The sequence below is a fragment of the Xiphias gladius genome, chromosome 4 (genome assembly GCF_016859285.1).
Source record: "Xiphias gladius isolate SHS-SW01 ecotype Sanya breed wild chromosome 4, ASM1685928v1, whole genome shotgun sequence".
Lineage (NCBI taxonomy): Eukaryota > Metazoa > Chordata > Actinopteri > Istiophoriformes > Xiphiidae > Xiphias > Xiphias gladius.
The window spans coordinates 18405448-18430039 of NC_053403.1; the positions used below are offsets into that span (position 1 = coordinate 18405448).

The 24592-nt window shown below is 39.7% G+C and overlaps 3 protein-coding genes across 9 annotated transcripts in view; 1 reads left to right on the plus strand and 2 right to left on the minus strand.

Moving 5' to 3' along the window:
* selenoi (selenoprotein I) overlaps window positions 1-6244 on the minus strand; it is a 7750-nt gene extending 1506 nt beyond the window's left edge. Inside the window, exons 1-7 of one of the 2 annotated variants that reach the window (XM_040124764.1) lie at window positions 5969-6240; window positions 3536-3604; window positions 2928-3036; window positions 1334-1408; window positions 407-669; window positions 204-312; window positions 76-124 (exon numbers count right to left, since the gene is read on the minus strand). In XM_040124764.1, the coding sequence (XP_039980698.1) occupies window positions 76-124; window positions 204-312; window positions 407-669; window positions 1334-1408; window positions 2928-3036; window positions 3536-3604; window positions 5969-6025 (731 nt within the window). In that variant the 5' untranslated portion in view covers window positions 6026-6240. Of the gene's footprint in view, window positions 1-75; window positions 125-203; window positions 313-406; window positions 670-1333; window positions 1409-2927; window positions 3037-3535; window positions 3605-5968 lie in introns of both variants that reach the window. The other variant, XM_040124766.1, reaches the window with a different exon arrangement.
* An 88-nt stretch (window positions 6245-6332) lies between these two features.
* Window positions 6333-8012, plus strand: ost4 (oligosaccharyltransferase complex subunit 4 (non-catalytic)). Its single transcript, XM_040124767.1, has 3 exons — window positions 6333-6529; window positions 7280-7417; window positions 7886-8012. The coding sequence occupies exon 2, from the start codon at window positions 7281-7283 to the stop codon at window positions 7392-7394; it is 114 nt and encodes a 37-aa protein (XP_039980701.1). The 5' UTR covers window positions 6333-6529; window position 7280; the 3' UTR covers window positions 7395-7417; window positions 7886-8012.
* A 722-nt stretch (window positions 8013-8734) lies between these two features.
* agbl5 (AGBL carboxypeptidase 5) lies at window positions 8735-21436 on the minus strand. 6 transcript variants are annotated; one of them, XM_040124760.1, is made up of 18 exons: window positions 20584-21436; window positions 20127-20179; window positions 19680-19974; window positions 19341-19512; window positions 19033-19199; window positions 18707-18884; window positions 18369-18547; window positions 16991-17507; window positions 16703-16872; window positions 16316-16451; window positions 15794-16011; window positions 15460-15662; window positions 14537-14713; window positions 11215-11357; window positions 11024-11076; window positions 10672-10862; window positions 9973-10106; window positions 8735-9871 (listed from the first exon to the last, which is right to left on the minus strand). In XM_040124760.1, exons 3-17 carry the CDS (start codon window positions 19892-19894, stop codon window positions 9973-9975), a joined length of 2853 nt encoding a protein of 950 aa, XP_039980694.1. In that variant the 5' UTR covers window positions 19895-19974; window positions 20127-20179; window positions 20584-21436; the 3' UTR covers window positions 8735-9871. The 6 variants fall into 6 exon arrangements, with proteins under 6 accessions (XP_039980694.1, XP_039980693.1, XP_039980692.1 ...); XM_040124759.1 differs by having other exon boundaries at window positions 21334-21430; XM_040124758.1 differs by lacking the exon at window positions 20127-20179 and having other exon boundaries at window positions 21334-21436.
* Window positions 21437-24592: the final 3156 nt, after the last annotated feature.

Consider the following 24592-nt stretch of genomic DNA (forward strand, 5'->3'; position numbering starts at 1 on the left):
TGGAGCAAAAAGTTCTGAACACTGGGTGAAAAAAATACTACAATATCATAAAATGCTAATGAAAACTGAACTTACTTCATGACATTGTAGAGGCTCATGGGTAAGGTCACAGTGAAGGAACAGGCTGGAAATCATAAAATATTCATTACAGTAGCTGCCTCGTCAAAGTGAATGAATGTATTCAGTGATCAATCACAGCTCACCAATGATCATAAAGGTGAAAAGGTCTCTATAGAGGAAGTGCAACAGGATTGGCTGGTACCATGTTTCGACACCGACGACAGCAGTGACTAAGTAAACAAGGGAGATGGTCTGGACGGAGATGAGACACCAGATGTCAATTCATTAGAAGGCTGCTATATTAATGTTACTGTGATTGAATTTTAGTATTTGTGTGTGTCTTTACCACTTGGCTGATGTCGTATCCCCAGGGCAGAAACAAGATGCCAGTGTTGTATTTCTCCCAGTGAGACAGGATGAAGGAGAACAGCACCACCCACAGGATGTAATACAGTGTGGCCACACCCACACCACTCTCACCACGCCCAAATATGGAGTATACGGTGGCCACAAAGAAGATGCAGGCCCAGCTGTCCAGGCCGTGGTCAAAAAGCTCCCCTAGTGGTGTGGAGGAGTTGGTGCGACGCGCCTGTTTACCATCCACACCATCTATACACAACAAAGACAACACTACATGTTTATGTGAACATTGATATAGAAACACATAAACATAAAAAGTATTTGATATTTCGTTTAGTTAATATTTGTGAGACACTGCTGAAAATGGCAATGCCAGGTGGAAACAACAACTGAAATGATTGATCGCACCACATTTAACCCAATACTGATAGCGTACAATTGTCAAGTGTGTTGACAGTCAATTGAAGGTGTTTCAGGATGCTACAGTATGAATGCTGTCTCATGATCATATTCCGCATTCAAAGATTTATTCAAATTGAAACTGTCCAATATTTTCATTTCAGTATTTTTAAAACAAAAGCTCCTTGCACAGCCATATTTTCAAATGATGATTCTTCTGATTGATAATGTGGCATCCTGTTGATACTGGTATCTGTATTTACGTGATGTAAGAACCACTATATATGACTGTATCTCCCTCATTAACACAGTAACCACATTTTGATAGCACAAAGTAGGTCATCTCGGGGGGGGGGGGGGTCACTCAACTCAACCCATTATGAAAGTAGCCTGATCGTTTTATGCTTGTGAGTTAGTTCCTGAGACCCACGTACTAGAAGAATTCCCCTTGAGCCTCTCACAAAGTCAGAGAGAGATAAAATAACACAAAGGGGTTACAGAGGTAAGGACTCACCGAGTGTATAGGCCAAGAAGTTGAAGATCCCTGCAGCAACCCAGACCCAACTAGGCACGTGTTCATGTCCTGCAGCTGAGACAAAAATAATGTAAATATACATTATACCACACAGAGACACAGTATAAAACTGAAAGCCATACAGTACACATCTGACCCGATCCAAATTTATTTTGGTTTCATCTGACCAAAGAATGTGCTGCCAATATTCATCAGGCCTCTTTTCACGATAATTGGCAAAGTTTAATCTTGCAGTTTTTTGCTGTTTTGTGAGCAACGTTTTTTTTCTTGGAGGCCATCCGTAGAGGTTGACTTCATGCACTGTCGCGCTCACTGTCTGATCAGTCACTGAACACCAATTTCCACAGATAAGGCTCATGCAAAGTCAGAAGCACTTACCGGTCTGTTTTTCAATGCAAAGTTGCATAAATAGCGAATTGTGCATGCTGTCATTTTTAGACGGCCACTGTTCCTTCGTTATTGGTAGTATGGCTCTTCTTGTACATCTTAGCCACTAGTGCAACTTTGTTTCAGCTTATGTTTAGTAGCCTACTGATGATCTTCTTACTGCTCATCCATCTTTGTAAAGTCTCACAATCTGGTGTCTTACTTGTTAAAGCATTTCCTTACCCCGTGGAGCCATGTTGCACTAGACACAACCCAAGCCAAAACTGAAGAAGCTCTGGTGTTCACGGACTATTTTATAACAGGCTATTAGTCATAATTGGAAATCACAGATGTAATCACTTTTTTTTTTTTACAGTGATCACAGGTAAACTGACTTTTGTTGCATTGTAGTACTATTGGGACCATATTTTCAATGCAGTTTATCTAACCTCTTTGTTTTTAATTATACATAACATCAAATACCCTACACTTCAAGTTAAAAATAATACAGTAATTTTAAAATAACACAATTTTGAATCATTTACCATTTTAGTGATATTGCACAGGGGTACACTCAGTTTTATTGTTTTGTATACTTTAAATTAGGCCACTGAACTTCACTTTTCTGACTTACCCCAAATTAAACTCCTCTAATCTAAAACCAAATAGAACGTTCAAGCTGGAATGAAAACAGCGACAGAGCATTTATTTAGGTGAACCATTAACACATAATTTGGTTTAGCTATTCTTGTAAGGACTGACAACTGACAGCAAATATTGTTGTGACATCATTTTGACCAGCATTCATCGTGATTGTAAAGGTCAGAGTAAGAGTCATGTCTGTATGTGTACCCATGTGTTTAAAAAGTAAGTAGTTATATGAGACAAAGGCATGATAGAGCACAGTATCTTTTCAGAGTTTTGTGTCAATCTTTGTTTATGTTGTAGAGATTTTGTTAACACTGGTAGATTAGTGTGTGTATGTTTGTAGGATGTGATGGGTTAGTGATCACCCTTACACATCATAGTATGTTTCAGTAAGTGATGGACTTTGCCTTTCACAAACAACATGCCTCTGGTTCTCTCTCCATCTGATAGACTGATATCATGGATTCAACCAGCTTATAGTAAGTTTTATGAGAAAACAAACTTAACAACACTCCCACATTCACAGCCAGGAGGAAGAGAAGTAGTGAAGAGGACCTACCAGAGGCGTTGAAGTCAAAGTCGTAGAAGGCCAGCATAAGGAAGTTCAACACAAGGAACATAAAGCCTGTGAATGTAATGAGGTTTGGAGCCAACCATGTTGGCAGAAACTGTTAAGAAGGAGGTGGACAAAGAAAAAAAGAAAAACAGTTAATTAACATGTCACTTAGCTCTTAAATACAGTCTTCTGTTTTTAGTAAAATTGATTACATAATGAGACTAATTATTTTTGTCACACATTGTGGGCAGTTATATATCTTTTAGGCAGTAATGATTTTAGTGACGGGAATGTGAATTTCTTAAACTTAATGTCAGCTTGATACAGATGAGTAAATAAATGTGTCAGTGCTTGAACAAGCTGTTTATAAAGAAAATGGACCTATTTATCTAAAAGATGAACAGTTTGTGCATGTTATCAGGTACATGACTGCATTCTCACAATCTCCAAAGTCCAGAATAAACCTTTAAAATCAGAGTGATGTGTTCTGACAGACACAAAGAAGAAGGTGGAGTGTGTGTTGCTGTGCTATTACTATATCACAGCAGATTCTTGGAAACCTCATTAATGATGCAGCGCGCACACACACAGATATAGCTGAACTTTCTCACCTTCACCACAAAGTTCCAGAAAGGGTGCATGATGTAGACAGACAGGGGATTCGAGTCCACTGCGCTGTACTGCAGAGAGACATATAATTTAATCAGTCAGGATGTGATAATCATACACCAAGAGTTCATCTACTTTGGTTGCATTTTTTTTTTTATTTGATTGTTCTCATTACAAGTAAACCAACGTTTATACACAAAGGCCATATAGCCCCTCAGGTAACTTGTTTATAGTATAATTTTGGCAGGTTCACATCATGCAGATCAAGATAAACCTGTTTGCAGTCTTTGTAATCTTATCCAGACATGGAGAACAAGTGTGAGTGCTACAGAGTCATGCAACTTCACTGGAGTTCATACAATTTAAGAAGTGTCTAAGACCGCTTTTTGTGTGTTTTGTTATGCGACGCTTTCCACTTAAGAGTGAATGCTACCTCTCTGATGTCAGTCATCATGGAGGGCTGTTTTCTGTGATTGATTTCAGTTTTTAAACTTAGAACTCATTCTCACTCCTGGTTCACTTGGAAGAGGATTGGATTCTGCATTTTGGATTACAAAAGGGGTTAATTATTGACTTTTAACTGCACTCTTCTCACAAGAGAAAAAAAACAGACAGTTTAGCCATAATTCACATCCTCATCTTCTACAAACATGACTATACAAATGAAAAGCACACACAGTATATGCATGGACAGAGACACAAGTAACTCCCACGCCAAGGGATGTGGCACTGCAGTCTGTGTGAGTGGGACAAAGGATGTGAGAAGCAGACAGATCTTTCACTCTCATGTGCTTTCCACTCAAATGCTTGTTCTGGGCACATTTGTGCTCCTTTCAAGAAAACAAATGCCATGTCAAAGAGAACCACAATCCTTTCATTCTCTGTCATTGGTCATCCTCGCTCTCCTCCACCTACTAATGCTTGAGATACAGCAGCCAACACATGGAGTGAGCCTTCTAAAAAAGCAATTATTGGAAAAAGGACTCTCGTGATAAACAGCTCAAGGCAGTAGTTTCCTGCAGTAATCAAATGAGGAGTTATTAGAGAGTGAGCCTCAGTGACTGACCTTTGCTTGAATCATTTAAGGACAAACAACATAACCAGGAAAATAAATAAATATAGCTTATTTCATATCACTTGGGTTGCGTGGCTGTAAACTTCAGGGATACAAGTCACACTAATAAGCCAATACATGTACAGCAGGCGAGTAAAATGTTGTCCTCTTATCATGATGAATTGTCTTATCATCTTTATGGCAATTAAGTGAAAGCTAAAAGATTTGTGTGACATAAAGAGAGAGGTGGTACTTCTCTAACCTTAAGAAAAAAAAAAAAAAAAAAAAGGTAACTGGAGAAAATGATTTCACTTGTCAGTCCCCGTCTGTTGAGGGTGTTTCCCATCAGTCTACTGGTTCAAGTTGACTGGTTTCCCCCCTATTTCTCCATTACAGCAGCTACTTGGCTTTTCTGTCTTTTCTGTAATTAAAATAATAGCAAAATAATAGCACTTTAAAGACCTGGCCTTCTACCCAAAAATAAAACAATCAGTGGAAATGTGTGAAAACACTAGGTAGAGCCTTATGTGCCAAAAAATAGCGGAGCGAAAGAGCCTTTAGCTAACTATTAGCACATCTGCGCCAATGTCAATCGCTTGGTAAACAATAAAACTTCCGGCCATCACTTTCAAAATAAATAGTATTTATCGACATTGTTCCTGACAAACCTTTCAGACAGACACTATACAAATCTATTTGAAACATTTATGTTTTTGTTTTGCTTTATTCACAAGACTTTACATAGTGTGTATAATGCTTATATGTAAGGTTTGGTTTGGTTCAGGCAACTCATCATAAGGGTGCCCTTTTGCTGAAGTGTCCTTGAGCAAGACACTGAATAAATATTTTCCAGCTCCAAGGTTGCTTTATAATTGCTGAACCCAAACTTGAACGCTATTCAATCAATGGTTACTGAAAATAACCCCATAAACAACAACATTATGGCGACCTAAAAAAAAAGAAGATACGATGCAAATGAAACTTATCAGAACATATTATAGTTATAACTAATGAGCAACATATAAGACAAGCTGTAGTGGACTACTTTAACGCCTTTATTTTTGAGGGAAAAGTTTGCCAGCATCCGGTATGATTTGTAGCTAACTCTGGCTACTTTCACGAACTCTTATTTGCCAGGCAAGCACCCTGCAGATCGTGAAAGCTAGTTGTGTGAGAGACACACACACACACACACACACACACACACACACACACACACACACACACACACACACACACACACACACACACACACACACACACACACACACACACACACACACACACACACACACACACACACACACACACACACACACACACACACACACACGAATCATTTGCTAGCTGCTAACGTGCTATTATAGTCTATTAATCATACCTTGTATTTGTCGAAGCCCGAAAGCTGCTCCTGAGTGACACATTCGTAAAGAGCCATGGTAGTTTAGTCTGACTCAACGATGAGATAAATGAATAGCTCTTCCTTTGGAACAGCAAAACCACAACACTAGCTGCCTAGTCGAAGTACCATGTAGCTCAGCCGCTCTCGTTCACGCCGGGTGAGGTGATGTCGAAACCAATTGGGCCACACCCACGAAGTGCAAACTCAGCTAACTGTAGCTCGCTACCACCACCCCTGGCTTGGATGACAATGGTAAAAGAATGACCAAAAACATCATGACATTCCCTGGAATGGGCCAAAATTAAACCGTTTTAAATAGATATGGTGTCGCTTGAGAAAATGAATGAGGTTAATGGTTGTTGAAGTATTTTATTTTCGTTAATAATCATGAGGTCTGCTCTATTAATACTATTTCTATAGCGCCCTCAAACGTGACGTGGCTTTCCTCTCTAGCCGGAAATAAGACAGATTTGCTTGTTTGCTGCTGAGCAGCTGAAGAATTGCTAGATCCGACAATAAAACCCCAAGTTAAGGGATAACGTAAGTATTAACAGTAGCTAGCCTACATTGTAATGGCTTCATTTTTTTTAACTATGTTGAAGCTTCATATGTAGCGTCCCCCATGTTGTTTAGTTTAACCAGTGTCGGTTCTACTAGCTAGCTAGCCAGCTAGCTAGCATAACGTTACACAAATTGATGGTCAACTCACGAAACTGACCATGGTTTGGCAGAAATTCATATGCAAAATGCAGCTACTAGCGCAGTGTCGGCGTTATGTGGTCAGAAAGTCACTGTAGTATCTACATGTCGAGTTATCCCTATATCTTTATGGCATCAAATATACAAGCCTATGCCAGCAGTTTTAGATGCTTCGCCCTAACAATACTTCAAATCAAATCATACATGACTGACTTGCAGAGATTTTAAACGTATTTAGGTCCGCATCGTATCACTGTGAACATTAATTTGTCATAACAAACTATATAATATAACGTTTACTGTGATGGCTTACCTGCCTAAAAAAAACTCCGCAAGTTGGTAATTTCCTACCATAATGAAATTAAAGTGAACAAGTGACTGAGAGGTCATAAAATAAATTCCGATATCTGAAAACCTGTATTACAATTTGGTAAATGAACAGAGATGATACACACTACCGTAAAAATTACTTTATATTAAATGGAAGTGCAAAAATATCTATACATCCATCATCCGTTTGCCAAACATACTTTTACTTAAAATGAGTAGCCGCCTTACACTTGCTCCATTGTGTCTCTTTATCCTTGGCAGAATGGTGACAGACGTGCAGCTGGCCATATTTGCCAACATGCTTGGCGTGTCATTGTTCCTGCTGGTTGTGTTATATCACTACGTCGCTGTCAATAACCCCAAGAAGCAGGAGTAGAGTCCCCCAATATGATTTGAGGGGTAAGTGCAATCTCTGTTGGCCTAAAATGGCTCACCTCTTTGAACTTTACCAACTTTTTCTTACCCCCCCTTTTTTGTGGTTACCACTGTCAGTCATGTTCCATTTTGCCCTCAAACAAATCAGGTTTTTAACACAATGCTACATCTCTGAATTTGTTGAATAGTTCCCTCTATGGTTAAAGGTATGGTATACAAAGGATTGAAAGCAGCAAATGTAGTGTCCTGTTGATGTAAGACACACAGAATTAAAGGTCATCACGGCACATGGAGAAGTAGTTGAGTCGTGCCAATTAATGGCAGATGAGTTGATACTTGATCACTGAACATCAGTAAACATCTGGAAGAACCATACTTAAAGGTTCATTTATAATTTTGTTTGCTAACTGTAGCAAATTCAATTACAAACATGACTTTTCTGTCAAAGGTTGGACACATGTGAGGTCACTTAATATCTTTTTCTCTCCACAGGTGAGATGGGAATCAAAGCCAACACCTTCGAGACAATATTCCCCATCTTCCCATCCCCTTTCCAAGAGATGAATTTCTATGTTATGTTTGCATAGTGTGTCTTTTCTAATAAAATGTGTGAAGTCCATTTATATTGATTTTTTTTTTCTTTTTCAGTAAATTCCTTGTTATCCTACATCTACATTAAATACATTCTCATTGAGTTATTGTGCAAAATATAAAGAGCTTGAAGTTTATTTCAAGTTAAGTTATTTATACTTTCAGTTTCTCTTAAGTTCCAACATAGTATCATCTCAGTCAGGTTGCCATATGTATTTTTTTTTACTATTTATGTGTGCTGTAGAGCAAAAAGCTCTATAGGAATGTGACAGGAAAAATCTATTCAATACAAATATGTATTGCCCAAAGTATCAACCTACCTGTGGACTTTTTCATGATTTAGGTTGAATCATAGCAGATGTAAGTAAATTGTTGACACTCAAAACAAATGAGTAAAAGAATATCTAAAAGTTTCAGTGTAAATTATAAATAACAAAATATTTGGTTGGATAAGTATTCGTCCCCTTCCAGTTCACTGTTGTGTGAAACAACAATTACAGCCATTAGTCATTTGTTGTAGGTCTGTATCAACTTTGGACTCTAACTTGTTTTTAAGCCACTCATGTAAGGCTTTATGTACACCTGGAAAATAAATGCCTGCATTTACAGTTCTCTTATAGGCTACAGCAGGTTCTCCTCTTGAGATTTCTCTCTATTTGGCTGCATTCATTTGACTCTCCACCTCCACAAGCCTCCCAGGGCCTTTTTCGCAAAGACACTTAGGCTCTGAGGGTTGCCTGATAAGGTAGATTTCACAGCTGTCCCAAATGTCTTATTTTTACTGGCTGTCCTCAGAGTACTCTAGAGGAAATTGCTTGGAATTGGCACTTTTCTTTTACTTTGTCATGGTTTAGTTTGGCATGTCTTTTTCTAACTAGTGATTGAACCTTCCAGATACAGATGTATTTATCCTAAAATCACTTGCTATACATGGCTCACTAACTTATAACTACACAACACTAACTATTATTTTATATTTTCACTTAACTTAGATAAGTACAATTTTACAACCTGACATTTAATTTTCTTTTCTGTTGACCAGCGTGGTAAAGCAAATCATGGAAAAATCCAATAGGGGGTGAATATCTTTATGGGCATTCTATGCAAAGCACAAACGACTTCTGGTATAATTACATTTAATACTGACTTCTCTCACACATTTGTTTCTAAACCCAAAAAGGGAAATGAAGGAGTTTTTAAAGGTGCTGTCATGCTTGTCAGTCTGAATAAACGTAAGCCTTTGCTTCAATAGTACAAGTGGCTGACTGAAACCATACAGTATATTTATCAGTGCATAACAATACTGGTTACAGTGCATTCACATTTTTGGGGGGGAAGGGAGCAGTAGAAGGAAAGGAATAAATGTCAAAAACACATTAAGTACAGTGATGGTAGCTGAAAACATAAAAGACATTTCAAGTCATTAGATCTTGACCAGTTGAAAAACTGGGATGGCGACAATGTGTGCCTTTTCCCTATCTCAACCACTGTTGTGGTGTCACTGAGCAAGGCACTTAACCCCCAGCTGCTCCAGTAAAGCTGCTCAATGTTTGCACTGTGCAGCTCCTAGGTATGACTATGCTGAGCAGCACGGTTGAAGACATCATGCATGCTCAGGAAATTGACTAAATAAAAATAAAAATACTGAATCGCACATTAAATTGCCCCAAATAATCCTCTTGTAATGTCAATGTACCCTCCTATTTTGAAGTTCTAAATGGTTTTGTTCACAATATGGTAATGGTAGACTCACATCAAGCAAATACAGATACACAGTATGCAGAAGTGCCTCCTCCTCCTCTCTGCAGTTTCTAGGCTTCTCCACACAGGGTCACTGTCTCACATGTTCACAGCCTCAGGCAGAGGTATCGCTGGAGTTTCTTCAACCTTTGAAGAAAACACGGTACAGCCTGGTTATGTCATTAATTTGTCTTACTGTAATGTTACGTTAACTCTGTTTGACACGGAGTGTGCATATCTTTTTTCACCTATTGCAGTATTTCATCCATCTCTGGTGCAGTTTCCATGATAGCATTTCCATTGTAGTGTAAACTCCTGGTAGTGCTCTTCTTCATTAGTGCTTTAGAGGCCAGCTGCATGGCACCATCTTTCCCCGATACACCTGCAGAGTGAAATAAAACAGTGACGTTAACTGTGTATATTTTCAGTACATACTGGAAAACATACTGGACATACTGGAAAAAGGGAACTCAAAACAGTAATTCCATGCAGCATTTTAACATTATAGAACAAAGGAAAATATCTTCTGTAATGCAGACTTATATTGGAATCAACACTGAAGCCAAACTGGGAGGTAAAAGTACGGAAATGGGGAGTGGAACCATGACATTAAAGTTGCAGGGAATTAAACCAAAGCAAAAAATTGAGAAACAATAAAATGCTCCATATGACTGAGAGGAACTGCAGAGTGGGATTATTATTCTTTTTGGGTTCATTACAAGTGATCTCTTTCTTCTTGCACCCAGTCATTTGATCCACTCTTAATAAAATATTATTGATTAGTGCAGCTTAAGGTCAGGTGGACTCCATCTTTTATGAGATGACCAACTCCAGAACCCTGTACGTCACTGACCATGTCTTAACCGATCCCATCATTAGTCAGACTACTCCCTCTAGGCCAAACATTGCTATACCACAGCAACACGTGTATATGAATGTATACATGCCTGATAACGACAGGTGTCGGTGGAGGCCTGGTCTGAGCAGCTTCCACACCTTTGTGCTGGCTGACTCTTTTTCATCACGTGAGAATGGATTATTACTAATCGGTGCTGTTTTACTGTCACGTGTAGAAGGTATGTCAGTTGATCCCACCCTCCGGGTGGGGATGCGGCTCATATGAGGTTGTAGCTCACACCTGGGCAGGCAACACAGAAGTTAACATTTTCATCAAGAATTGAAAAATCGTAGCAAGGAGAAGGCTAACGTCCATAATATAAATGTCTCAATGTGGCAATGCAGATGTGTAATCTCTTTATCGTAATTTTTCTTCTTCATCTTAGACAAGATTGGACTCACTTGGTAAATTTGATGGAGGAAAGAATGTGTTCAGGCCCCAAGTCTTTAGCAGTCTGTGACAGGTGGAGACATTACAGCAAAATATTGTAAATCAAATGTATTTTGTATGTAAGATGTATTGTAGAAAAACAGGTTATATGAAAAATTAGGAGAATTTGCTTTTTGTGCTGGTGCCAGCAAAGTCAGCTAACCTCAGTACGGGCCTCTGTGGAGTGACGACTGATTGTGAGTGTTCGGCACCCTCTCCCCACGCGTACAGGACGCGTGGGGAGAGGCATTCTGGACCAACCCTCTGAACTCAGTCCACCAGCCTGAAAGTCTGGACAGCTGAGGCCTGTAAACCAACAGCAATACAAAAAAAAAACAGAGAGCGGGAAGGAGAAACAGTGGGTGGCAAATGAGCAATAAAACATTCAAAGATGTACATCTATTTCAGGACCAAACACAATTAGAAAATTAAAGTATTTAAAAAACGTATTTAAAAAAGTATTTAAAAAGATAACATACAGCAGAGTGAATATAGAGTGGAGGACTCATACACAGAAGTTGCTTCACAAAAGGATAGTTTTTATTCCAGAGAGGCGGTGAAGGACAGCAGCACATTCAAGAAGTTGATATTCGTAAAGATGTTACACAGATGAACACGTAACCATAGTCTGGTATAGAATGTTAGCACCACGTTGAAGGAAACGGCAACATTATCATAAGGAGTATAAAGCTGACAGACCTAATGAGAATGTGACTATGCATAGTTTCCACCTCAAGCTTTTTTTTTTTTATTCTGGATGAAAATATTCTATAACTATATCATAGTTCACAGTGTTAAAACAGAATAGAACTACAGTAAACTCTCCATTTTTCAGGGCCCTGGTCTAAATTCAAAGCTCATAATACATCTTTCCCACTGTGCTGAATGAAGTGGGCATAGGCTACATGAAAATCATCATCATAGTGATATTAAAGGAGTACTTAGTAAGACTTTTATGTCTCCATAGCACAAATGACAATCAAATTTTCAGAAGGTTGTTTTGTTCTCAAGCATCTGAGTCTTCTCTTACAGGTCTATGCTCCCTTTTTGAAAAAAAAAAAAATTGACAATTATGTAATAGAGGTTGGTGCTGCAAAAGAATCACTGGCATCAGTTTTCAATATCTGCTCTAATTAGCTAGCTTTTTATTTTATGAAAAGATCACCAAAAATCCTAAATATGCCCCTTTAACTTAATGTCCAAACATTATCTGTAGGTATATGTTTTTCTGTTTAATGGTACATTGTTTTAGCCCTGTATACTCAAAAATCCACTAAATTATAAATACATTTCTCCATTTTATCTTGCAAGGGTATAATATAATCACAATATAATCCAGGTTTTATGGTAAAAAGGGTGAGCAGAGCCTCCTTGAGCTACGGTTTACAACAGAACAAGGCACACCATAACTATAATGTCGCATAGTACTCAAACAGACAATAGTTACAGCGAGGCTAGATATTCTGAAAGCTATTTTGATCCAGTCAATCATTGGTCTAGTTTAAAGGCTGCTCATAAAACCCTCTCCAGATCACAGATGTTCCACCTCTGCATCTTCAGTGCATCTAAAATGGCTGGTCTTAAAACACCATCATCAAGTACTTGGATGACAGCACACAAACCTGAATTTCAGACAAATCATTATAATTCCACAACTGATCTATGAGGCTTACATATAGACCAAGACAACAAGATAATTTTTCACCTCTGCTAACCACAAAATATATTAACTTTAACCATCAACAGCCTACTACATACCTGTAAAATTCAATTTACACAAGGATACACACAAATGTGCTTGAATAAATAATGGTCAATGTTTTCTTCACCGGCTTGATGAAATGTAATAAAATTAAAAAACTCTACACTTTATTTACACCAAAACCAATATTAGAATCTTATTAGAAAATTATTAACACTTGCCATCTTGGACTTAGTCACACTGTTGGAACAAACAAATAGTTTTATATGATATTGCTTGTTGGCAAACAGCTCCATGACACAACGATTTTTTTTTCACAACTCCAAGGTTCCATCATCTATGAGGATTTAAGCCAGTGATGGTCCACGTGAGGTTTTTGGCAGGAGGCTACTCTGTGAATATCATAATGTCAGGACCAACACTGGACACTGGAATGATACAGGTTTCATAAATATCACAGAAATTAGTCACTGGATTATATACAAAAATTGAACAACAGACCTTTTAAATGTGATTTTTCAGTCGGAAGAAATTAAATATAGACTACAGAATGCTAAATCCTACTCAGAGCTAACTCAAAATATGACTACAATGGGACGGTGTGATCAGCCTGTGACTTGCACTGTTTTACATATAAACCTTACAGAGTGAAAAACAAATACACTATAAAAAGAAACAAAAGATCACAAGGTGCTTTAAAAGATTTAACGGAAACAGAAGCCACACTATGTTCAGTCTAATTCTGCAAACTCCATTTCTCAAAAATTAAATAAAACCAATAAATAATTCAAAAATTAAAGTGCAACATGGCAAAAGTAGTTAATATTGTAGCTGATTATGAGTAAGAGTAACAGTAACTGTGAAAACAAAGATAATCTAAAAATTGACAGCCGTGGCTATTTCCCAAATATCAGCACAGTAACATGGTAATTCTTCTTAGCTTATTAGTTGTATACAGACTGAAAAAGCGACTCACTCAATGTAATGTAATCCATTACTCTAATGTATACTGCTAATATCTGCCGTATACTCTGCAAGTGCTAGGGCACAATGGAGATTATGTAGCCAAGCAACGGCCTGTCTTTGCTAAACACATTCACACACTAACGGGTCTACACTGTTTAGTAAAGAGTATCCACAAGAACTATGTCAGAGGGTTGTGTGTCGTACAATGCTTGATTTAAGGTTGGTAATGAAAGTTAAAACATTTTTCAACAAAATTGTCTTATTGACATTTGAGGAACACTTGCACTCTCAAGTGTATTATTAATCCTAAGGTGTTAATACTGTAGATACATGTAATTATGCAGATATGTGCAGAAGGAAAAACGATAATATTTGAGGAAAAGTTAGAAGAGCTAGCACCTATGATGTTTCACTCACATACACACACACACATACCAGATAGTATTTTGCACTTGGTTTAACCTACATGGAATGCCAGGCAGGTGCACGTTTCTGTAAAGACAGTCTCTTGATATAACTTAATGCACCTCTCGTCTGATACTCAGCAATTTTAAGAGCTTACACACACTCAGTCCACCCACCCACGCACACCCACACACACACACACACAAGCACACAGAAACACACACCCACACAGGCTCAGGCTCTCAGAGGTTAGGTTAGATTCAGTCCTGGGTGGGCCCAGTTGGGGTGTTGGTGGCCGATGGGAGGCTCTGAAGGAGCAGGGGGCTCAGTTTGGAGAGCAGCCCAGGGCGGGGCAGAGCCTGCAGGGAGGGGAGCAAGGTGGAGAGGCTGGGGGGCTGGAGCGAGTACAGACCTGTCATACTGACGGAGGCCGGGAGGGGACAGGAGCCCGCTGCACACACTGAGGAAGACGAGGAGGAGGAGGAGGAAGGGGGTGAGAGTGGGGGGCGTGAGGGTGTGTGGCTGTTGCTGGGAGACCGTAGGATGGAGCGGTGGTGGGGGGGGCGTCGCTTCTCTTGAGGCTTAGGGTCTACAGAGAGGGAAACACATATACAAACCAGCTCTGAGACATGCAAGGATAGTGTGCAACACAAGAATAAAGTCGCTACCTGTGGAATCTGCCCATGTGCAGAGGCACACCAATGTTCAAATGCTCTAGGTAAGCAAATTAATGTGATATTGTCAGAAACAATCTGTATAATGAAAAAATATGCAAAACTTTGGTCCAAGCTGAAAATAAAGTGAGTGGGTTTTAAGAATTGCCACACGAACAATCAATTTTGTCTTGGTGCTTAGAAACGGCTCATTAAAACATAAAACTGATGTAGTTTCACCCTCAGTCTGGGAGCGACTAACGTCAGAGGTGACAAAATGCATGCACAGACAGCAGCAGCAGGTGGGGTGATGCCCAGGTCATGCAGGGGTCATGCTGATTTTACAGGGCAAAAACATCCAGGACGTGAATCCATGTGTTGATGTGTCTAAAATCACAATTATCACAAGCCTGGGACCGGTTTTACATCACCGTCACAGTAAACTTGAAGCTAACTGGGACATTATCACATCAATCTGGCATCCTAAAAGAACCACACTACCATCCATCAACCATCTTAATAGCAACAATAGTAAAAAAAGAAGTTGACAGCAAGAAAGACACACTAAAAGACAAAATATGTGATGTTGAGAGAGAAAAAGAGAAGTGTAGAGTAACACCCAGTAAGAGGTGATAGAAAATACCAACCAGATTGTTGGCAGATTGTTGAGAGGTCAACCTACCCCTGACTGGCCCGAGTGTCTTGTTGCCTCCACGTCCGCTTGTATGCGTACTGTTTTGCTGCATGTGAGTTCGAGGTGGGGGACAACCAAAAGTAAAGCTCGGAGAGCTGTGCATCTTTGGGGAGGGTGTCTGGCTGCTGCTACTGTGGCTGTTGCAGCGAACGCGGCTGAGGGTGTTCTCCGACGCAGAGCCAGACAGAGAACTACCAGGAAAATTCAAAAAAAAAAAAAAGCACAATCAAACGTTTTACATGTCTTACATGAAAAAGAAACTCAAAGCACTCAAGTGCACCTTTGTGTTTGTACGTTGTTTGGGTTCTTTGTTTGAACTCACTTGTTGAAATTCTTTGGCGGTGAAGCCCTGCTGCCATTGTGGTGTATTCTTGGTGGAGGGTTAGCGTGGATGTGTGTGTTCAGGCCTTTGGTGTTGCGGACGTGCTTGAGGAGCCAGGCTCGGAGATTTGTCAGGCAGCTGTGCTCCGACAGAACCAGTCGTGGCCAGGGGTTGCACTCTGCCATATCCAGGGCTGAGATAGCCACGGCACGCCCCACCTGATGCACAGCATCACTTGAGTTTACTTCAGAACTGTCTTATCTTGTTAGGTAAATTTGGTTTGCAGGTAGGTTTTGTAGTTATCAAATATCACAAATGTTAAAACCACAGTGCAATAAACATGTGCAACAAAAACTAGGTTGGAAATGTGAGCTGCTTACAGGGAGTCAATAGCTTGGGATGGGATGTGTTGAAAAGCTGTTTATTCATGTACCCAAAAAGCAACAATCCTGACACAATGAATAAAATTCTTGTCTGAATAAGTTGAAATACTTGTAAAATAAACCACTCTTGTCTTCTTACCTGTTCAAATATTTCTGGAGTGTATTTTGGAGGGAATGATGGAGGTGGAGGGGGGGTTGCCCGTCCGTTGTCATGGCAGGCAGGGGGAATAGTGTTCATGGTTTTTCCTGTGTTGTAGTTGCACTCCAAAGTGTAACTGTTGGGGAGCCAATAACAGACACATGACTAACTAATTATTTATTTTATACCTGACCCATGTAAACTGTGATCAAATTTAAAAACATTAATGATACACGATTAATAGTGGGATAATTACTCATTCCTGAATTTCTGAAAACCTTACTTTTGACTCTTCAAAACTCAAGAGTACTGAAAATCGAGGAAAAAGTTGCTATGTGCTATCTGAACATCAACTGTTGAAATGGTGTGTATCCATTGAAGTCTGACCTGTGAAGCAGCCCTATGGCCTTGTGAATGGCCACCCGCCCACTGCCTTCTTTAGACTGCCCATCTCTCTTATCTCGTGCGTACATGTTTTTTTCTGAGAAGTTACAGCCAAGGAAATCAAAGTGGGCAGAGTTCACAGCGATCAGTCTTGGGTACAGCATGTTTTCTACCTGCAATAAGAGGAAAGAGAGTGCAGGGAAGCTAAGATATTGGTAACAAAAGTTTGCGTATAATAATTTAATATCATTTGATATTCTTTCAGGTTGGAATAAATAAATAATCTTTAACCTGCTGGCTCTCATCAGGAAGGCTATTTCCATACATGAAACATCCACGTTTGGAGGCGTGGCCGTGTAAGTCCACATAGTATGCCACACCTCCCTCCTGGGGTGGAATTGATTCCTGTTCATCCACCTCTACAGTAACAGGGGCTACAATCTCTGAGGAGCTCGATGAGCTGTTCTGGTCTCCTTTCCCCATTTCCGTGGTAACCCAGTCATTTTCCTCCATCGCCATGGGAACTTCGGGCTGTGCAGGATTTGCATCCGTCTCTGCAATTCGTTGGTTCAAGCTGACTTCAACGGCAGTAAAGGGGGGGGCTTGATGCTGATTGGCAGGTTTGATGTTGAGGGGTAGGCTCTGTGCATGTGTAGGACTGTTACAATGAGTGCTGGACTGTGTATTGTGCAAGCGGTTTTGTGTGTGGTGGTAGAGCAACAGTGTTTTGGCTGCATAAATGGATGGGTGCAGCTCAGGGCTGGGGTTCAGGTATTGTCTGTTCAAGTTCACTCCCCTGGAATCAGTCCTGCAAAAAAAGAAAAGAGACAGACTGCAATTAATGAAAAAACCCAGAAGAAGCCTTAGTACACATTTCTATTCTGTAATACCATTTGGACATCAGTGTCACATTGCGCTAAAATTAGTATAATTGAAGGGCTTCCAGGCATATTTATTACATCCTGGTGTTTGTTTAAAGAGCAGATTGTACAGATGCGATTTTTAAGTACACATCATTCCAGATTTTTAATGATGTAAGAACAGGCCGTATACTTTGATACCTAATACCTGACAACCTGCATCTGCTGAAAGGGTCAACGTGTGTCATTTAACCTGGCTCCTCATGAAAAGCAGTGTGTTTACATGCACATAAGTAACCGAGTTACAGCTAGCTTTCTGTAGTAACATAATTTATTAAATGTCATGTATATGAGAAAACCAGTTTCCATAATCAGAGTAGGGGGATTTGACAAACCTGATTTCTTCAGCTAAATTTCTCCTAAATTGTAAACTGGTTTCTAACATGATTTTTAAATTTACACGTGAGGGACAAAGACTTTGGACAGTAAGAATATCGCTGTGACAGCAAAGCAGCAGGATGAAAGGAGTTCTTGTTGCACATAGCAAAGTATCCTTGCACTCAAAATAATTCCATCTTAAGTCTAACTAAAACTAGTGAATATTTGTAAAATTCAGACACATTTGTGCTTTAAGGAGAAAACCCATCAGGAATAATTGTTTGTATCACTGTATCGTTATAGGGTTAAAATGAGTAAGTAATGCTTCCAAAATAGGGTCTGGGGTAAGAGAGAAATCAGATTCTTCAACTGGTGCTGCTGTGGCAGCTGAAGCAGCGAAAGATGGTTGGGAAGGGATAGCTTTAACTTACCTGTAGTGTCCACGGACAACCCCGTCTGGGTTGAGCATGGGAATGAGCTTAAACACAAACATGTTTCGAAGCGCATGAGCACGTGGGTCATCTCTTCTTAGGATAAAGTTTAGGAAACCGTTAAACACAAAGGATGACGGTGTCTCCCCTGGGTGAACCCGACTACTGAGAAAAAACACCTGCAAACACAAGCAAACACACAAACGCCAATTGTCAGCTTTGCCATTATTAAGTGATTCCACATCACACTCAGCCTTAGGTGCGGTCATTAAAAGCGATTAAAGGTCTCACATTACAAAAGAGAATACTGATTGTGTTTATGTACAACTGAGTGATACCCTTTTGCTGGAGAAGCGATGTGGTCTTGGAGTGTTGGAGTCAGGAAACAGCTTAGGCAGACGAGGTTCTCTCTCCTCCTGCATCCCACTGCAGCTGGTCACAGTGAGCAGGTCCACCCTATTGCCATCCAGAGAGTGGCACAGCAACTCTCTATGATAATACACGCTAGCTGGTGCACTGACAGAGGGAGCAGGCGAGGACAGAGATTCGCAGGGAGCCAAAGTTGGTAGAAAAGAGAGGGGAACAATAAACAGCCAAATAAATCATAGCAGTGCAAATTACATGTATTGCATGTGTTATGGGTGGTGTGTTGCATGTGTTTTACCTGCTTGGACTGAGCTGAGCAGCGTTGGGGTAGCTCTCATCCAACTGCTGCAGCATCTCCTGGCACTCTATGTATGAGAATGGGTAGCAGAAGGAGAAGAAGGTGGTTGCCCCTCGCATCTCCAACAGCCGGTGAGTGAATGAGAGGATGAACTGGTTATCTACAATCTGGAAAGCGACAGAAAAAAGGAAGAGACATATTATTAGAAAGATAATTATAGCTGTCAGGAAGCCAGACTGAGGGCGCGCTGCCTCATTGGCTCCTGTTGCCCACATCCTCTGCCTGACAGCCCGAGTGCGTGTATATACCTCAGATGTGGGTCTGTCTCGGATCCTTTCCCACCGGTTCTTGCCAGGTAAAGTGCGTACAAGAGGAGCCATGCCCTGGCTGTAGAGCTTCCTCTGGTTATTCATGTTCATCACATTGATCTTCAGTATCTTCCCAGGTGCTGCACCCCGCACACTGAAGTAAAACCATGACCTGAAACACAATAACATGATTTGGGATACTAAAAGTAATGTAATGCAGTGTAATGGCTGTGTGCAGTGAGTAAAGATATTTATCTAGAAAGAAGAATTGTTCATGCCTTTTGCTGTCCTCTCATGTGAGTAACAGAATACGTGCTACAAAAGCTGAAGTTTTGTTACCTATTTCCATTCTCATGTTCTGTGCCAGTACAGTCTGGCTGTGTCCACACATTGAACTCATAGTCAGGGGTAAGGGTTGACCCTGAGGGAGCACTCCCACTGGAACCTGTATCAGAGGAAGGGCTGGAGCTGCGCTTCTCCACCTTTTCCACACGTGCAAGGTTTCCTGAGTCAAACTTGGAGCTGAACACAATATTACCAAAGCGAGCCTCCATTGTTCTGAACTTCGGCCTCTTTCACTTACTCCCTTCAGGTCCTTTTTTAAGTGCTGGTCAGAGCTCTAACATAAGACAGTCTGTTATGAAATGAGACAGAAAAAAAATACATGGACTAAAAATATAAAGACAGAAAAAATGTTGGGATGCTTTTGGTGTTATGTCTAGTGAAATAAGTCTAAGCAAGAGTGATATGTAGATCCAACAAACCCAAACAGCCCCTTAGTCTTACATGGTGCAACTTTGTATTGCAGTGATCCTGTGGCAGAGCTTCAGTATTCTGGGCTACATGAAAAAATATTTCTCGGTTCAAGGCCCGTGTCCTGGAGTTGTAACTGACACAGTTCTAAGCAAGCTGATGTGCTTGTAAACAGACGATTACTATCTGCCTTTCTCAGCAATGACCTCAGTGCTTACTACATACGCTTTTAAAATGCTAGATGGCATGAAGAAGATATTCTATGACTGATCATGGTAAATATCGCAAAAGGCAACATGAGTTGTAATAACTCAAAATATCTCCACTCTAGTACTGACAAGCTATAACGCCGATGTCTAAAAATTACATTTGTCTGTAACATCTTTGTTCTGGTAGTAATAGAATTGTTTTATCTATCTAAAAGACAATTTTGACAGTTATTAATACCAATGAGAGAAATTAAATATATATAATAGACATTATGACTTACTTATAACAATGTAGATATGTGGAATTCACATTTCAGAAAACTGAACTGCAAATATCTTTAATTGGAGGCAGCAAGCAAAAGTACCTTCAGTCTTAATAGTCAACATGTAATTAGAGATATCGCGTATATGAAGACGCAAACACTTTGATTTGCTTAGTTGCAAGTCAACGAAGTCAACACATAACAACGACAACCTGAGGCCGTCAAAGAAACTACAGCCATGATCAAACTATATGCAATATTTTCTACATTACAACTCCAATGTTAGCTAGATACACGTATTCACTGTAACACGGGCGCGGATAAACTGATGCACGGCTGTTTTTCATTTATGAGAACATGACTACACTTCTGTCCTGCGGGATAAAGTAATGGCTGCTGCTTGATCTCAGATCACAGAGCAATAACAACAACAGCTGACCGAGAAATCTAGCACAGAGTAAAGGGGGAGTGAAGTAACGACTGCAAACTCTCGATTCACAAAATGCTCTCGTTTCACACAATTTAAATTAGACAATACTAGCTAATACTTACTACAATGCTAGTCTTATTGGCCAATATCATATCGTTAATGTTACACGCTAGCATACGTTTCTAAGCTACTGAGGCTAACTTAGCTACCGAAATAGCAGTCGTTGCTCGAAACGACAGGCGTTTTACCGAATACACACTTCTTTCATCGCAACATTGTCATTTTACATTTTAGCTGCACCAATGCTTTTCCTCAAGACCATGAATTTTCAGTCTTACTAGGCTATTTTCAATCGATGTCCATTTTTGTTTTCACCGTCCTTCTCAACCCTCAATTCATTGCTCTGTGTGCTGCGTTCAGGTTTCTCTGTAGAAATGAACGCTGCCTGGAAAGTTCCTTGTGTCTTATCCATACAGTGACAAGTAGTAGGACATTTGTTACTATTAACGGGCACCGTTATGGCAATAATTGTGGTACTAAAACAGGATGTAAAAGTAATTCTAGGTTATTAGCAGACAAAGATAATAAGTACCATAGTTAAATTCATAAACACAATTTTACACTAATCAAGTGACCAACGTTGTTTTTATGACAATATTTGGACTCTGTATGGTGGCAGATGAGAACAATAATGTGAAAAAAAAAAAAATACAAATTTTTAAAAATCAAGAAAATAAACAAAACAGAAAACTCCAAATGGACATCTTGTATGAGGCCTATTTTCTGATCCTGGGGTCAGGACAGTGTTATGCACTTAGAGTACCCCAGACATAGTGTGAAAAAGCAGACTAAAAAATTGAAGTCAGTTCCTCCAAGTATTCCTGCACATTTCCTTCTGCTGATTTTGGTAAAGAAACACATATAAGGACATTATTTACTTCAAAGGGTAAGAAAACCAATTTGTGATAGTATTGCTTAATACAGTTGTTGTACATCTTGATATTACATAGGTTTATTGGTTGAATGGAGATTATCTCAACAATAATAACTTCGACTTCAACTATCATAGACATGTCTATTTGATTTCATGTTACAGCATACATTATGATTGTTTGGGGCACACTGATCTCGAAATCATATACCACAGATGTCCAGAGTTAATCATATTTATCAATTAGAGGTGTATCCTTAGGGTTTGTTGTAGTGCACTGCCTCTGGTCACCGGCTCAACAGCTAACTCAAATCTATAACAGGTTTGGATATCTGTGGTTCTTCTTCGGGCACAGGAAAAACATTGGCAAACCCGTGCATGTTTATTTCAAAACAACCCAAGGAAGTACATTACATAAAAAAAACATTGGTCTTTGCCATATTTTCTACTTTCTCTAGTTATCTGGGAGTCACATCATACACCCAGTCAGAATTAGGAAATATGAATGAGGAAAGGCCTGTGACGATTCTCAGTCATCCAGGTTATGATATTCTGTAAGTGCTATGCGAAGGCAACTGGACTTGCTTGAAATTCTTGAAAACGTTTTACCTCTCATCTGAAAAGCTTCATCAGTTCTAACTGACTAGTGGGGAGTTCCAGGTCTTTATCTTCTGGTGAGATCAGCAACACTTGTGAGTCTTTGAGGTCACATGAGTCATTGACCCTCCCGGTCATCCTGTGAGTAGTTAGGATCACAAGGGTCAAGGTGTGAATTGGTGCTAACATCTTGGGGGATCATTAGGGTTACAAGTGAATCATTGACCCACCATGCCATCTTGTGAGTCGTTGAGGTCACATGAGTCCCAGTGTGGATGGGTGTTCAGCTGTCTGGGGAGTGAATTTAGAACTGCATTGTAGGTGGCTGACATGCGGTGTCTCCGACCACTTCTTCTGTTTGGTGACCATTGTTCCAGATTGACAAAGAGAGCTTCTTTCACTCCTCTTTCAAACCATTGGTCTTCTCCGGCCAAAATGCGTACATCACTGTCCTGAAAAGAGTGTCTTTCGTCCTTAAGATGCACGTGGACTGAGTGGCTGAGTCTTGACCTGAGGAACTGGCTCTCCTGTGTTGTGACATATGCTTATGTAGCGGTTGTTTAGTTTCCCCAATGTACAGGTATGTGCATTCCTCACTCCATTGGACTGCATGAACTATGTTATTCTGCTTGTGCCTGTGCTTCCTTAGGGTGGACAAGTTTTGGACAGGTTTGGAAAAGTTTTTGGGTACATTGTTTCTTACGGGGCATGGTCTTCTCTGATATGGCAGAACAGACAGAGAAGAAAACTGCAATAAATGTAACAACATTGTGATTCTGTACGTTGCTGGATTATCTAAGAAACACAGGAGGATCTTCTACAAACATAACATCCCAGTGCATTTCAAGCCCAGTAACACTCCAAGGCAAAAACTTGTCCACCATAGGGATAAAATACCCAGACACAAGCAGAACTACGACTCACAAGTGTTGCTGATCTTACCAGAAGAAAAATACCTGGAACTCCCCGCTAGTCAGTTAGAACTGAAGAAGCCTTTCAGATGAGAGGCGAAATGTCTTCAAGAACTTCAAGCAAGTCCAGCTGCCTTCGCATAGCACTTACAGAAGGAATGAGGAAAATACTGTAGTTTGCATCTATGTTTTGTAGTTGGTGAAGGGTGTTTTTTTATGTCTCAATTTATGTATTTCGGCAGTTTTTATTTTTAAAAGTCATGTTTAATCCATTCTGTTCACTTGTTTGAGAATTTTTTAGCATAGGTGCAATTTAAAGTCAGTTCGGTTAAAATACAGATTTCAGGGGGCTAAAATGGAACTGCAATGCTCTGTCAACATGAGCGTAGTTTAAGCTGAACTACAGCTACAGGGAATGTATTTTTGCTTGTAATGTAAAGTAATGATGTTGTCTGTTTAGGATTTTCATTTTCATTGAAAACAAGCGTCCATATTTACCATAGAGAAAATGGTAAAATAACGTAGAAGCCAAGAGCAGCTTCCCTACTATTTTATCGGTTTGCAATATTGTAGGCTATTACTCGCAATCACCCTGTTATATCAAAATTACAATGTAAGTGTTGAATTATCTCAGGATACCAGTTTTTTTTTCTTCTGTTAACGGCTTACTTGTCCTGAGAAAAAAAAAAAAAAGATTCTTTTCTTGAGCTATGAAAGTCCAATTTCCAAGCTGTTGCTTAAAAATTCCAAAAAAAAAAAAAAGGGAAAATCAAATAAAATTGAAAGTCAAAGTCTAAGTCCAATTGCTTGGAAATTGGGCCTGAATCTAATTTTTTACTTTGTATGTTGTTTCTGTGATTTATAACCTCAGTTTACTGAACTGGTGGTTGAGCTGCCTACATTACAGTCATTATACATTATTTAATATAGTCAGTGGTAGGCATTTACTTTTTTTTGCTTATCAGATCATACATGATGGGAGATGTTAATTTAGAAATTAACAAATTCATCGGAGTGGTAAAAATCCCTAACCTTATTTAAATCTGTAATGTTTTATTTGTTTTTTGGTCCATCCGGGGCTGAAGAAACCAGCTGTAAACGCAGCACAGACATACATATTTTCACCTTTTAAGCTGATATGATGAAATTGTTGCCTAC

What these genes read in the sequence shown, in the direction of transcription:
- ost4 (XM_040124767.1), top strand. Translation starts at nt 7,281, where the DNA reads ATGGTGACAGACGTGCAGCTGGCCATATTTGCCAACATGCTTGGCGTG.
- agbl5 (XM_040124758.1), bottom strand. Translation starts at nt 19,894, where the DNA reads ATGGAGGCTCGCTTTGGTAATATTGTGTTCAGCTCCAAGTTTGACTCA. An exon ending in TTCCTGATGAGAGCCAGCAG is followed by an intron (nt 16,873 to 16,990) that starts GTTAAAGATTAT and finishes CTCTTATTGCAG; the next exon opens with GTAGAAAACATGCTGTACCC. An exon ending in TCCTCCATCAAATTTACCAA is followed by an intron (nt 10,863 to 11,023) that starts GTGAGTCCAATC and finishes TTGCCTGCCCAG; the next exon opens with GTGTGAGCTACAACCTCATA.